Below are 15,549 nucleotides of genomic sequence, written 5' to 3'. Positions count from 1 at the left end.
TTGTCCTGAAGTGTGAGACCTCCTTGGGGAGGAATCAAATGATAACATCAGTAATAATGGGTACTGAAATTGCATTTTCATCCCAGAGGATCTCTAACTCATTCTCACCTGGATTGAGTCAGACTTTCATTTCAGCACTTTTCAGAAGTCTGTAAAAAGTAGCTTCTGCCTGCAGAGACAGATATTTTAGCATTTTTATAAGTTCTTGTCGTTTGCCTCTCAGCACACTACACACACTCTTTTCCAGAAGACAGAAATGAACTGAAGGTCATGAATTCTCAGCACTTCAGCAGGAAGACGGGTGATCCACCATGGACACGTTGATTTTAGCATCGCATCGTTATTCTGAGCGCTGCAAAAACCAAGTAAACCTAAGACCTCTGACATGAAGGCATCTTTAGGCTGGAAGGGAGCCGCCAAAACAAAAAAAAAGGTATTTCTGTGGGGTTTTATTTTGTTTGTTTTGGTTTTGTTTGCTTGGTTTGGTTTGGTTTGGTTTCCCCTATGACCAGATCCTTACTATTGCAGAACAAACCATGGCATCTTTTATATTCACTAAAAATAGCCAAAACATCTACTTGAAAAGTTCTACCCAAATATGTATTTTTCAAGTAACAATTTAATTATTTTGAATTCTGTACAAGATTTTTAGTGGATTTCAAGTAAAGCTGTGATGTTTAATATTCTAAGACTGGATAGAAAATCGGAAGAATAATTATATCTACTTAATGTACCTTAGAAGGTGCCGGTTACCACCACTACTCCCGTCACCTTTCAGGAAAACGGAAAACTTTGTTTTGACTTGAACTTAACTCTGCACATTACTGCATATTGTAGAAAACTGTGACTGCCTCTAGTTTTTAGACATCAATGGTGTACAGGACTGTGAAACTTATTCGTAGGAAATCGGCAGTTCTTTGGGACAGATACAGTCTAAGACTTGGACAAAATACAGTACGAAACCATAGGGAAGTGATTTAACGTATGTACCCCACAGCATCCTCCTGGAGAAACTGGCTGCCCATGGTTTGGATAGGTGTACTCTTTGCTGGATAAAGAACTGGTTGAATGGCCGAGCCCAGTGAGTGGTGGTGAATGGAGTTAAATCCAGTTGGCGACCGGTCATGAGTGGTGTTCCCCAGGGCTCAGTACTGGGGCCAGTCTTGTTTAACATCTTTATCAATGATCTGGATGAGGGGATTGAGAGCTCTGTCACTAAGTTTGCAGATGACACCAAGTTGGGTGGGAGTGTTGATCTGCTGGAGGGTAGGAAGGCTCTGCAGAGGGATCTGGACAGACTGGATCAATGGGCAAAGGCCAACTGTATGAGGTTCAACAAGGCCAAATACTGGGTCCTGCACTTCAGTCACAACAACCCCATGCAACGCTACAGGCTTGGGGAGGATTGGCTGGAAAGCTGCCTGGCGGAAAAGGACCTTGAGGTGTTGGTCGACAGCCGGCTGAACATGAGCCAGCAGTGTGCCCAGGTGGCCAAGAAGGCCAGCGGCATCCTGGCTTGTATCAGGAACAGTGTGACCAGCAGGAGTAGGGAGACGATCGTGCCCCTGTACTTGGCACTGGTGAGTCCTGTGTTCAGTTTTGGGCCCCTCACTACAAGAAGGCCATTGAGGTGCTGGAGGGTGTCCAGAGAAGGTCAATGAGGCTGATGAGGGGTCTAGAGCACAAGTCTTATGAGGAATGGCTGAGGGAACTGGGGTTGTTTAGTATGGAGAAGAGGAGGCTGAGGGAACACCTTATTGCTCTCTACAACTACCTGAAAAGTGATTGTAGCCATGTGGGTGTTGGTCGGTCTCTTCTCCCAAGTAACTAGTGATAGGATGAGAGGCAATGGCCTCAAGCTGCGTCAGGGGAGGTTTAGATTGGATATTAGGAAAAATTTCTTTACTGAAAGAGTAGTCAGGCATTGGAACAGGCTGCCCAGGGAAGTGGTGGAGTCGTCATCCCTGGAGGTGTTCAAAAAACGTGTAGACCATGTTTCACAGTTTGGTCTTTGCTAGATCTATGCCTAGAAACATACAGATATTTTTTAAATGAAGTCTACAGCTACAAAGGTAATTGCTACACACATCACTTGGCATTATTTCAAAGTTCTTTGTTGAGTATGAATTTCAGGAGCATCAAGTTTTGCAAAAAAGAAAAAAATCCTTAGAGAGGAAATTCATCAGTTCAGAAATCTGCTATAATGGCATTTGTAAGTGAACCTTAAATTACTTGCATGCAATTGGGAGAACTAGCAATCCCTTCTTTACCCTTTTAGCTATCAGTATGGGCTGTGAGTTTAATTAACGAGGTATGTTCCACAGATACTCATTACAAACATTCCTTCAGGTAACAGATACCAGGATGTTAGCTAAAATAAGAATTTAATGCACTTCATGTTCTGATTGAATTCATTTGTATCTCCTATACCCCTGGTGTATCATTTCTAGTAGGACATGTATTCAAAATGAATACCAGAGCGTTTACAGTTGCAATGCCAATTCCTTTGCCAAATGCTTATACTCTCATATTAAACACACACTATGGGCAGAGTGGAAAAATGGTTACCACTGCTCTTGAACACCACAGGAAATATTAGGCACCACCAGATACAACCCATTAGGTGTTTAAATCTCAGGCTACTTCTTTCAGTGTTAGTGCCTACAACTAACATGTTACAGAATACACATACTTAAATATTTTAGCTAGCCTGGCCTCCATGTTTTTCTCCCCAGCAAAGGGAGATGTTCCAGCTCGGAAACAGATTGCTGTCACCACCCAGAGACTGGCTCCATTCAGTTGCTGTAGGTCCCCTCCTAACTAGATGGGCATTGAAGTGTTGGTGATCCAAAGTGGACATAATGTACCTCTAACAATCTGATTTGGAGGAGTGGGCTCCACAAATTGGGCTGAGGCAACTGATACCTCTCGTTAAGTCCACCAGTTGCACGCCTCAGGCAGACGGTGATTGCACTGGATCCAGCCACACACTCGGCTCGTGAACACCCTCTGGTCTAAGGCTGCATGTGCTGATTTCTGAGCAGGAAATAAAACTCGGGGATAGATATAATTCAGGGAAGATTTTTAAAGTGCTAAGATCAACTATCTATGACCTGACCTGGAAGTTGTGTTCTTGAGGCACACTTGCACAATGCTTGCAATACTACCAGGCGTCCAGCAACGGCATCTGAGTTCTGGGCTGTCATGGTGTCACAGTGCCTGCAGTCTCTGAGACCTTCTCTCTTTAGTTATTTTTAAAATTTTGGCCAGTGGGCTCTATTGACAGCAATTGTCCTGTCAGAGTGGTGAAAGTGTATGAGAAAGCAATGTTCATCTGAGGTAATAATTTTATGATTACCTTTGAGAACATGTGTCGTTTTTTTTTTTGAGAAATGTATTTCTTATTCTCTTGCTTCATTGGCATGCTGTAGCCTTTACCTTGCAGTAGGGAAGTTTTCATGAAATGTGCACTTAGTCCTTCAGGTGTTTTAGGTTTTAAGGGTACTAACTTCTTTTTAGAAACAAGTCTTTGATCCTTGACTTGGACATTTTGGAAATTTCATTATACTACTCAGTGCTGCATGTTGCTGTGGCACCGACGGGGAGGAAAGAGAGGTGAATTGCAGCGCAGCGCGGGACAGGTAGTTCATACAGCTCTGGGCAATGCTAACAGCCTCTGCAAGCCACGGGAAACTGTCAGCTAATTATATTTACCTCAGAAACAGAAGCAGCAACCAGTCTGTATGCTGAGAGACTATTAGTGATTTTGAAGGTGACTTAAAAGTTCTGATGAGCTTGAACTCTGTAAGCCAAATCCTCCACCCCTCTTTTTTTTTTGAGCCAGGATAAGAAATTGATTTAGTGTATTAAACCTACTGTACGGGGTAAACAGTTCTTCTCATCCCCTTATTCCTCTGCTGGTAACGTGATACATTGTTATGTTCTGTTGCACTAAGTCAGCAGTAGGCAGGCAGCAGACGCCAAAGGGAACCATGAATATTACGCACAGTACAGAGCTCCCCTTCGCCATATGACGTCTTTTATAACGTGATTGCGGGAAGAATTTCCTACGAGACTTGTAATGGATAGACCTATTATAGCACTCAAATAATTTCATAAGGGACGAAAAAGGGTCTTTGAAGCTGGTGTATGTCTTAGATGACTTGTGCATTATAATGCTCGGAAGCATTACCACCAAAGCTCAGGAAGAGTTTCTAAATATACGACAGGATGTGCAAAACAAAAGATTTACTACAGATGGTGGAGGTCCTGCTGGAAAACAGAATACACTTTTTCCCCTGGTACAAACAGCACGCCTCACTTTATCGCAGGGAACCGCTCTCCAAGTAAGGATGTCTTTCAGAACAAATACTTGAGGAGTGTTATGGCTGCATGCCATGCAGATCATTAGGTGGGAAATCATCTCCGATTCTGGGTTTCTCCGCCGTCGGTCGCAGCCGAGCGCCGAGAGGGCCGGGCTCCCCGCCATGGCGCCCGCCCCGGCGCTCCCGCGGCGCAGCAGCCGCCCGCCCCCGCCCGGCCCCGGCCCCGGCCGAGGCGACGCTCGCCGCCGTGCTCCGACCCGCCTCCGCGCGTCCCCGACTCCTGGACGCTGGCGGGCAAGGCCGGCGTCCGAGGGCAGCGCCGGAGCGCGGGGCGGGGGCGGTTCGGCCCGCCGGGCGAGGACAGCCCCGCTCGCACCGGGCAGCCGCAGCGGCTCCCTGCTGTGCCGTCCGAGGGCTTTTGCGAGCCTTGGCGGAGGCCGTGCGGCGCCTCTCCCTTGCGGGCCGCGGAAGATGGGTTTCCTGGGCAGGCTTGTGGCGCTGCCAAAACTTGTCGGGGCGGCGGCGGCGGGCCGGGGCGGCGGCGGTGCCTGGCGGCGGCCCTGCGCGGGGAGCCCGCTGCCGTGCTGGGCCGCCGCTGCCCGCCGCTCGCCGCCCGGCCGCCGCGCCGCCTCCTCCCGGGCGCCGGGCGGCTACGAGGAAGTTTTCAGGTCCTCGGTGGCGGAGCCCGAGAAGGTGTGGGGAGCAGCCGCCCAGCAGATCCAGTGGTACAAGCCCTGGGCCCGGGTCCTGGAGAGGGGCGGCCCGGGGAGCGCCTCCTGGTGAGTCTGCCCGGGTGCCCCCGGGGCGGCGGAGGGGCCGGGCTCGGGCGGGAGGGCACGGCTCGGCCGCGACGGGGAGGGCTGCCTGCCGAGGGGCCGGGGTGCGCCGGGTGCGGGGCCGTGCGGTCAGCGCAGAGCTGCCCCAGCACCCGCCTGGGGCGGTCGGCGCGGCTGGTGACGAGCCGGCTGCGGGGCACGGAGCAGTTCAGTAATTACAGCCGGTCACGCTTCGTGGTTGCGAGCGGGACGGGTGAGCGTGTCGGGGCGAGAGGGAGTTGGGGTGCGCTGCGACAGGTGTGGCGCACCCCCGCGCGGGTGCCTGCGCCCCACGCTGCCGCGTCCGACCCCGCTGGGCCTGGGTGGGGGACGGGGCCTCGGGCGCCGCGGGAGGGGTCTGCGTGCGGAAACGCGAGCCGGCGGCTTCCAGGCTTCTGCGGTCTTGGAAGCTCTCTCGGTGGGTCGTAACTTACACGGTGTTGTTAAGGTGATGTTTGGTAAAAGCATCGGCGTTGCAATATACGTATCCGTGTGGTGAGCGGCAAACTGCCCGAAGACAGAGTATGATATCCCCTTTGTGAATTACCGGGTGGGATTTTCAGTGCTTTCTCAAAGGCAGTTTACCTGTTAAAATTTTCTGTTGGCCACCGTCACCTCTTTCTCAGCAAGTTTACATCAAGCTTTTTGATCTTTCCTCAAGTACAAGCTGCTGTAGGAAAAAAAAGGCAATGCAGGATGAGGGTTATCTTTGGTACATTGGTGTTTGCCATTTTTAGATTTTTTTGGTTTGATTTTAATTTAAAAATAATAGTTGGTCTAAACACAGAATTAAAAATACTACCCATTCTCAAATCTGCCTGAATGAAGAGGTACAAAACCCACAGTGTGTAGCTTGCTTTCTTAATGGTGTCTGATGTTATTGCTTGACGCCTCTAGTAGTAAAAATTGTTTATACGTCTTAAGCTGAAAGTAAAACAGCACCCAGCCAGGATAAATCTCTTTAAGTCAGCAGGGCTGTATAACAGTCAGAAACCCTAAAATGGATGGATAGGGAAAGCTGTGGTCTACTGACCTTGATTTCTAGGTCATGGTACTGTTCAGAAGGCAATTAGGATTGCCTGCATAATTAAAGACCAGTAAAGATCACTGGCTCTGGCATTCCTGAACAGGATAATGAAGAATTCAGTACAATGGTTACTTTTTAAGAACTAAGGATTGAGAATATAATATGTGCTAGTGAGCATGGCTTTGCTATTAGGTGCTGTCAAACAAATATGGTTTGTTTTGTTGGGGGATGATAGGATTGCTTGCTGAAAGTAACATGGTTAGGTCTTTGTAAAGCATTGTGGCTTCTCATATGGAAGTGATTTGGTCTTAGAGCAGGGATAAAGTTTCATGGGCTGAAGTCAGACTTAACTTCCACAGGTCTTTTATGGCTTCACGTCTTGCTTGCATCTTTCTTACTCTGTAGATCGTAGAACAGATCCCTCTGTTCATTGCTACAGACTGAAATTATCTCGTTAGTGTGGGCAAATAGCTGAAGGGAGGGTGTGAAGAGCCAGGCTCTTTTCAGTGACAGGACAAGAGGCAATGAACACAAACTGAGACACAGGAGGTTCCCTCTGAACATCAGGACACACTTTTTTAAAAGAGGGTGACTGAGCGCTGGCACAGAGTTGGTTGTGGACTCTCTGTCCTTGGAGATATTCAAAAGCCATCTGGACATCGTCCTCGTCTGCTGGCTTCATGTGGACCTGCTTGAGCAGAGGGCTTGGACCAGCTGCCCTCCAGAGGTCCCTTCCAACACTAAGCAGTCTGTGATTCTGTGGGATTATGCAAAGATGGAAGTCTCTGAAGACTCAACATCAGGCTATAATTATTGTTTGAATGTCAGATATCTGTTTCGCTGCTGTGGATGATAAAACATTATGCAATTCAAATTAGTGTAATCATCTTTAATGTCTTTATGGGCAAAATGCAATTTTATTTCTTTTTTTTTATTTAAGTTCACCCTAAGTGATAAGAGGCTGTGTGTGATACTGGTGAAGTACTGTAATGCCTCTGAAGTCCCAGATGGTTACCAGCTTGCAGTGTGCTTGGCAGAATGACAGATAGAGTTCTTTGAGGAGAAGACTGAATGTAAGAGAGAGAGAGAGAGAGGGTACAAGAGGCTGTTTCAGAGGACACGCTGAAGAGAAAACAAAGAGAATGGAACAGAACTGAGGAAGAGGCCAGACTTCCAAGAAAAACATATCTTGCTGGTCTAACAGGGTAAAGATGTAGTTCTGGTTTGGAGATTTACCAAGGAAGATGTTTATGGAAACCTTAGTGTTAAGAAGTTCATGTATGTGCTTCTGAAGTTAATTTATCTCCTGTTATGGAGACATATTTTTCAGTCAATTAATAAATATCCATTTATTTTTAGTATCTTTGATTTTGGTTGCCAAACTTGAGACTTGTGGACACAGATACTTTTCATTTATTTGCTGGTCTCATTTACTTCAGTTGAAGAAGTTGAAGGAGGCAGTTAACGTATTTAAAATGTAGCTGCAAGACAAATGCCAATTCATCGTCTCTAAATACTGTAGGAGCATGAAAGAAACGTGCAGCATGCCCTAGTGCCTTTTCTTTAGTCTTTTCCATTGGAAACACTGGTGTTATGTCAGGGGGCTGCAAAATGATTTCTGAAGGCTATGTGATCAGTGTCACCATCCTGTGGCTGTTTTGTTGAAGCTGTAATGGCAGGTACCATTGACTGCTCTAACCTGCATCAGTGGCTGGTACAGCGTAAAACATCCTCTGGTGTTGCCCACGTCAAAAATAATGAGAAGAGCCGAAAAGCATGTTTGGTCAAGAAAAGGATGAAGGAACTGGAGTTGTTTGGTGTAGAAGCCAAAAAGGAGATGCAGGTTTTAAAACATGTAAAATTTGGCCACCTAGAATTTGGCTACAAAGCTGAAGGAAAACCTGCTCTGTGAGTGGGCTTTGAAGAGGTCAAAACTAGAAGTCATAAATTGCAACAAGGGACATACAGACTTTAGAAAGAATAATCTTTTTAATGCTAAAGGTAGTAAAACACTTGAACAAATTATTTTGGGATCTTGTGGAATCCCAGTTGGAAAGATTGAGCAAATATTGCGTTAGGAATGATAGAAACAGTTTTTCCTAACACAGGCAGGCAGAGGGCAATTTTGCAAGTTATGTTTTTTCTCTGGTTTGAAGACATAAGCGCAATATAAAATCACCTTCGAACTTTAGGAATGTTGCACAGATTGCTGTTCAAATGTTGCATACACTTTTTAAAAAAGGCTGGATCAATTAACGTAGTATTATCTCAAAATATCTAATATTGTTGTGGTTTTGTCTAACACTTTATTTAGCTTCTGTTCTCACTTCATCTAGAAAAAATAAAATTAAAAAAAAAATCCAGTTGATTCCTGGGAACCTGGCTTGGAGATGCATACGTACCCTGCATGTTGTAAAAGGATTTTAGCAATACACTTTTTTTACAGTTATGGTGCAAAATAATTTTAATGTAGTTTTTTCTTTTGCATATATGCCAGCCTTATTCAGAACCTTTACTATCTTTCTTTTTTTGTTCTTGTCTTGCCTTCTGAGGCGTTGAATGAAGACTAAAAAGTATCTCTGAATACAGCTCCTTGCTTAACTAAAGACTAAAAAGTGTCTCTGAATATAGCTACAGATTCTTAAAATAGCAGATAGTGTTGGAAATTAAACTATAACTTTTGAATATTTGAAGTGAATCAAGACATAATTATGTGTGACCTTCTTCACTGTTATACTTATTTCATTACTAACAAGTAGGCTGTTGTCACATCAAAAAAAATGCTGAATGCAGTAAAAAACGTTTCCAATTAAGCTGTATGTTAGCGGTAGATCCGCTATGGAAGACCTAACTGACTGACTTGCCAAGGATAAATCATCAACAGAAGATCAGCGCTTTCATGCCCTCTTCTACTCCTACCCCTAAAAGGTTAATAGAGTAGTCATTTTAAAGTATGTTTGAAGAGGTAAGTGCACATGCTTGGGATTCCTGTTTGTCAAACAGCAGAAACTCTGTGAGACCTTAGGGCTAGGGTGAGACGGCAGGTGCTGAGCCCCGGTCACGAAGAGGCAGTAACTCCTAGGTGGCTGCTGCAGGCAGCTTTAAAGAGGCTCAAGGGGGTCCTAATGTGGATAACCACACTCAAATGATTAAAAAGATGCCTTATTAGATCTAAGTTACGCATAATGTGGATTATCAAAGGCTGCTGCTTTCATGGATGTATAGGGAAAAAAGACTTATCGAAAGGATGGGTACATATTGTCAGAATATTGGTTTAAATTGTTGCGGTGAAGGAAGATGTTTTGATATTATAACCTCTTTTAAATTCTGATGTGATTTTTGACAGGAAGAACCCTGTCATTTTCTTTTCCACCATAGCACCAGTGGATGGTAGATGAGCTCTTCAGAGAGACTGTTAGTGAACTGAAACCAGTTCCTTTTATATATTAGAGTTGTTACTGTTGACTCTTTTTATTTGTTTTACTTTTCCTCTGCTCTGTTTGTTGAAAGTTATTGATTTCTCAGCATTAGGAACACAGCCCAAAAAAAATGTTCTTCAGACTTGGATTCATTTGGTAAACTGCGTTGAGATAATTATCTGGTTAGCAACAGATTAACATTTTACAGTCCTGCTTATTGTGGCAAGATTTACTGGCAGCTCTTACAAACATCATGCAGATCCGACTCTGATCTTTCTGTAGTCTATTGGAATATTTTCTTTTTGATTCTAGAACTCTGTTTTAAATAGAAGCATCTCACGGAGGTCCTTATTCCAAGACTGAGTCCTGGTTTCATGCTGCTGTTTCTTTCCAACTAAAGCTTATTCAAGCAAATTGAAGTTTCTTACGGGTATTCATCTCCTTGGGAATCCCTGAATCAACAGAAGTTTGCAGCAGCACAGGGCAGCTTTTCAAAGCCAGGCAGCTTTTATTTGTCAGCCACAATGAGGTGTTTGAGCATGTCCTTGGGTGACGGTAGAAAAGTGAAAGTCTTGCAGTTGTGGTCATGGTCGGTGCATCTCTGCTTCTCTGATCCCAGAAGAGCCTCCGTCCTTCTGAACGGGGTAGCAAAGCTCTCATCGCACTGTCCAGATAGTCTTGTTTTTTGTTTCAGCCTGCAGTCACGTCTTTTTCAGCTACTTGTTCGCAAGCGATTGTTAAAAATTTATGTGGCAGTGTTGATGTTGCCGCATGTCTTTAGAAGAATCAAAGCTCAGGTGCTTGCTCATGTTTTGACCTTTCTTAAGTGGTTATATGCAGTAGCCCAGGTACTGTGCTCCCTTGTTCCCTGGTTTGTATCATCCTACAGCGATTTGATAGAAAATGAATGTATGACCTGAATCCTACACAATTTTTGTGACAGCAATACAGTGTTTCTCTATAATACATGAAACAACTCCCAATCCTTTATTGTCCATAGTGCTATTCTTTTATGGGAAGGGGTTTGTAGTACAGAATGTTTTTGTTACTTTCCTGGTCCCCCACTTTCTCCTTGTTAACGCTGTTGTAAAGGAGTCACAGTAAAAGATTGCTGTATCCTAAACATCCTGACTGGTTTTGGTTTAATGATTGCCATTCTTTGACAATAAAGACTATCCCATGGCACCTGTGCATACGGATATACGGATAATACATAAAACATCCTAATTTAGAGTAGGCCTTTACTAGACCGGAAATGTGAAGAAGGAAATACTTAACTAGTAGTGGGTTACTTTAGGCCACCTGTTTTTACTTCTAGTTACATTATAACAATACATTATCACAGCAGAGCATCCCCACAGAACTTTTTGGGAACTCTAAACTGTGTTTCTGCTGTGTGTTGCTCTTCTTTTTGCTGTGTAGAGATACATATGGATAGAAAAACAAACACAGAGTGTTATTTAGCGTGAACTTCAATTTTTAGATTCTGTGTCATCTTTCAGTTAGTAGAATTATCTTTGTATCTGGTACCTCCTGTATTTTCTTAGTTGATGATTACAATGCACTTGAAGTTTGTTTTTCTGTGTGAAATGACAATAAAGAGAAAGCCTGAGTTTGTGAAGTGTTTAATTAGAAGATGAGAATTTTCTGTAGATGTCTGGCTGTTGAAAATGCTATGACTCACTTCGCTTTACAGGGGATTTTGAGTCACTAATGTAAAACACAATATTGTCAAATGCATTATGGATGTCAGACAAATTTATAACATTTTATAACATTAGGGTTAGTTTCATTTAGATACAGATGCTTGTATGCTTACCTGTTATTTCCAAGAGATGAATATATTGAGTCCTGAACCTGTTCTTCTTAAAAAGGGTATTTGTGTATGCCAATGCAGAGTAGTGTAGTAACATATTTTCTTAATATCAGACTATTTGATGTGAATGGTTGCTATTTCTGTGAAACCTCAGCTATAAAAATCAGAATGATTGATGCAAAGTTTGTTAAATCAAGACCAAGTTTAGCAGATTTTTAGTTAAGTCAATTAAGGTAAAGTACTTTCACTATTTTCATTAATAGGCTTATTTAGCTTTTGGAGTGAATAGTGAGGTTAATAGAATAGAAAATTACTTCCTGAACTAAGTATAATGTTTTATTAGCTATATTTTAAATGAATACTCTCATTCCTTAAAAAAAACATAAAATGCAAAAAAATAGTCGTATTAGTTTGGAAGACTGGCTGTTACATACTTCCAATTTCTTTTTTAGGTTTGTAGGTGGAGAGCTGAATATCTGTTACAATGCTGTAGATCGTCATGTTGAGAATGGACAAGGAGACCGAATTGCCATTATTTATGACAGTCCTGTAACAAATACCAAAGAGAAAATAACGTATAAGGAACTTCTTGAACAGGTATGTTTGAGAATAAACTCATTACTGAAAATAGGCAGTAAATATTGCACAGCAGATAGATGCTAGAGAGGCAGAAATGGTCTGCCTTGCTAGTTTATTCCTTTTGCTGTGCTCAGGATTGATTTATAAACTTCACTACCTGTACCCAACTATACTGCATCTAAGAAGTTTGATCTTCCTCTAGTTCTGCATTTTCTTCTCCAGTTTAATTTTTTTTTCCTGGTTGGTTAAGTTTTGAACTTTTCTTTATTAGATTTCTTCCCCCCCCCCCCGTTCTTATTTTGTATTTAAAAGGTAAAGCAAAGTATTAATCAAGTCACTGGACAGTTGCTATGATGAACAAAAATACAGTTCCAGTAGAAATGAAGATGCATACGTTGGCTATTGCTGCACGTAATTGAGTGTAAAAACAAATGAAATTTGACAGGGAGGAGCTCTGAAGAGAGCTGCCTCACCTGCCCTGCTGTAGGCTGTAGTGGTGGTGCTGATGGCCCCGCACTGGTTTTCTGTCTGGAAAGCCTGTGGATTTCGATCTCCGCATCGGCTGAGGTAGCTTAGCCCCAGCTGGGGTCGTGAATGCCCAGTTCTGTGTCAGCCCGTTCAGATTTACTCAGTGCTGGATGGTGGGTTGTTGCCACTGTGAGTGCTTGCAGACTGACCCGTTCAAGGTTCTCTGCTCTCACAGCTGTCAGCTGGTGGTTTGCCCTCACACCCCTGCTCTGTTTAGCTGGCTTTTTTCTTCTGGTTACATGTAACAGTTGCGTTTGACACCGAGTACAAAGACATGTTGGAGTCAGGCTCCAATTCTTTCCGAATGTGCAAGATGCGTTACAGTGAATGCATATACTTGTTCTACTTCAACCGTGCACGTAGTGTCTGCAGTAATGTGAACCTACGGCTTAAAATGTGAACTGAGGTTCACAATACAGTAGTTCAGTTTGTGAGGGTCGTGTGCCGTATGTAATATATACATAATAGACACAATTATCTATGTATGTATGAAATCACTTTATACATACATATAAAATACATACTTGTTTTATTTTAGTGAAGTAATACAACATTTTAAGTTATGTATTAATGTAAATTATCTTAAGCAGACTCTCTTTGTAGAAGTTTCCTCTGAAAAGCACTTGAAAAGTAGCCTTTGTTTTGCTTTTTAAGCTTGATGTTGGTATAAAGTCTCTTAAGTTTGTGTCTCTGTGTTCTCTATAAGCATATTAAATGTTTTAGGATATGGCAGATTTGTGCAGAATGAGAAAATTTTGCTAGTTAACATGCATGTCCTTTCTTCCACATTTCCTCTTACAGCAGTATTACCAAACTGAATGGAAGAACTGATTAAAGTTTTCTGGGGTTATGTAGCAGAACTCATTCAGAAGTTTGTTATAATCTTGCTGGTAGCTGAATATTGCCTAAATACTTGTTTTGAATTCTCTACAGTTAGCTCTTCTCCATAATCAAAAGGGAAAATAAGTGAAAGGCAGGACTGGAGATTAATGTCTTGTCTGTCAAAGCTTTCTAGTCTATGCTTGTGGTGTAAATTTAACTTGATTTAACTGGCAACTACTGGACACCTGATAACAAAGGTATTCACAATGAGATCTGCTAAAAATGGGAGAGACGTGGGCCAGTGTATTTGGTGTCATGGATCTTGTAGACGCTAGGAGAGACTTTGAGAAAAGGCCAACCAAAACCACTGTGGAGCCTGGGTAATGATGTTTGGCTCACAGCCCTCAGTCACTGCTTGTCACTGTATTCTCAGTCTGCTCAGTGTAAGCTAAAAGTACTTTATCATGTCGTTTTGAAATAGACTTTCAGTGCTCTGCATGTTTCATTATAGATCTGTGCGAGTGTAGAGTAGACATATGACCAAAGTTGATGAACCTCCTGGAGGGGAAAGAAGCCTTTTGCCTTCTTTCCTGAGTTCCTTTCCGAATTTAAAATAGCCTGACAGTGTGTATCTGTGTTCAGACTGTCGTCTGGACTGTCCACATCCGACAGATGCTTAGTAGTCTGTCTGGCCGGTAAGCTGACAGTGTAATGAGGAAGTCTTTTCAGAGAGGCTGTCTATTCAAAATATCTCTACAAGAGATCAGCACTGAAGTGGTGGAATTCTTTCTGGCTTTTTATAATAAAAGTGGACTTTATAGATGGATTCACCAGAAGTGATGTAGGATAAGTGTGGGTCACAGGATGAGAAGATGCAGAGTTTTGTAGCAGGTTGGGTCATTTGTTCCAGGATCAAAGTCATGGTAAGGATGAAAAAAATGACGTAAGTGTTTGGCTGGAGATAATAAGGCTCCTTAGGGAGGGTAGGATAGCTTGACCTTTGTACTCGGGAAGCCTGTTGTATTCATATTATCTCTGTTCTCCTTACTTGTTGCACTGCTGTTGAGATCTAAGAGCTACAGTGATGCTGCAGTTTTGAGTTAAGCACCACTAAACTATAAGTAATTGAGAGAAGTGTTGGAAACCTGTGATTGTTTAGTGCCCAACCTGTGGGAAACTTTTCTTTTTTTTGGCAGAAGTGAAATAGAAGAATTGCGGGACAATTTCAAGATTTTTTTTATTTATCTAAATAATGGCAAGATCAGTTTGTGTTGATATTCTTTACAACTATACTGTGTCTTCACACTTGGGAAGTCTTGAGAATTACAGTTAGTTAAAGTGAAGTTGTATATAGTGCATACAGTTGCGTTTTAAGAGCATGAATTCTAGGTTGTTACAGATGAAATCTTCCAGAAACAGAGAGGAGGAATTTGGCAAATTTAAGACGTAACAGTCTTCCAGAATGTACTGATTGGACTGTTTTCTTTACTGATGCCTGTTATAGTCCTTTAAATGAAGATTACAATGTTGGACTGAAGCCAGTGAAATGGGGATGTAGGTGAAAGTTTTGACAACGCCTTGGGAGATTATCTAATTCCAGTAGTGAGATGGCAGGAGAAGATAAGGGAGACACAAATTCTGTTAGGAATATTACTGAATCTGTGTAGTATGAGGGAAGTATAAAGGTACCTGGAAGAATTCAGAAGCAATGGCTTCTGTTCATTTAAAAACAAATTTTTTTGATTGCGTTGGAAAACACTACCATGTTCAAGTTAAGGCAGAGGTCGCTGGGTAGGTAAAAAGCCACTTCTGTTTACATTATTGGGTGTATTCTGTAAATGCCTCGCTTGCTAAAAAGAAATCTCGAGAATTTGAGAGTTGTATTATTTGCAGTTGTTGACGCTTGAGAGATCATGTACACAAAAGCAGTATGATTTCTTTCTGTGATTCTTTTCAATAACAATGCACAGTTAACATGTCAAATTCAGTTCCATAATAAATAATTTCTGAGTGCAGTAACTGATGGGATTAGTAAAACCAACACCCCCTCAAGCCTCTGACAGCACTGAATGTTGCAAAAACATGGATGAGAAAGACGGGCTTCAGGTTATCGACAGTGGGCTAGAATGTAATTTCTTCTGTAGGAAGGTTTTTTCAATAATTACCCACTCTAAAAGCATCTTCTTCCAAAACAGCTGTGTTACCCGTTGTCAGTTTG

General features: G+C 42.7%; 1 protein-coding gene across 2 annotated transcripts in view; it reads left to right on the top strand.

Moving 5' to 3' along the window:
* Nucleotides 1–4,611: 4,611 nt before the first annotated feature.
* Nucleotides 4,612–15,549, top strand: part of ACSS3 (acyl-CoA synthetase short chain family member 3) — a 98,415-nt gene continuing 87,477 nt past the window's right edge. Inside the window, exons 1-2 of one of the 2 annotated variants that reach the window (XM_075427937.1) lie at nt 4,612–5,104; nt 11,855–11,999. In XM_075427937.1, coding sequence (XP_075284052.1) covers nt 4,797–5,104; nt 11,855–11,999 — 453 coding nt within the window. In that variant the 5' untranslated portion in view covers nt 4,612–4,796. The remainder of the gene's footprint in view (nt 5,105–11,854; nt 12,000–15,549) is intronic. The other variant, XM_075427936.1, reaches the window with a different exon arrangement.

The sequence above is a fragment of the Opisthocomus hoazin genome, chromosome 8, assembly GCF_030867145.1.
Source record: "Opisthocomus hoazin isolate bOpiHoa1 chromosome 8, bOpiHoa1.hap1, whole genome shotgun sequence".
NCBI lineage: Eukaryota > Metazoa > Chordata > Aves > Opisthocomiformes > Opisthocomidae > Opisthocomus > Opisthocomus hoazin.
This window is presented reverse-complemented; position numbering and strand designations above follow the sequence as displayed.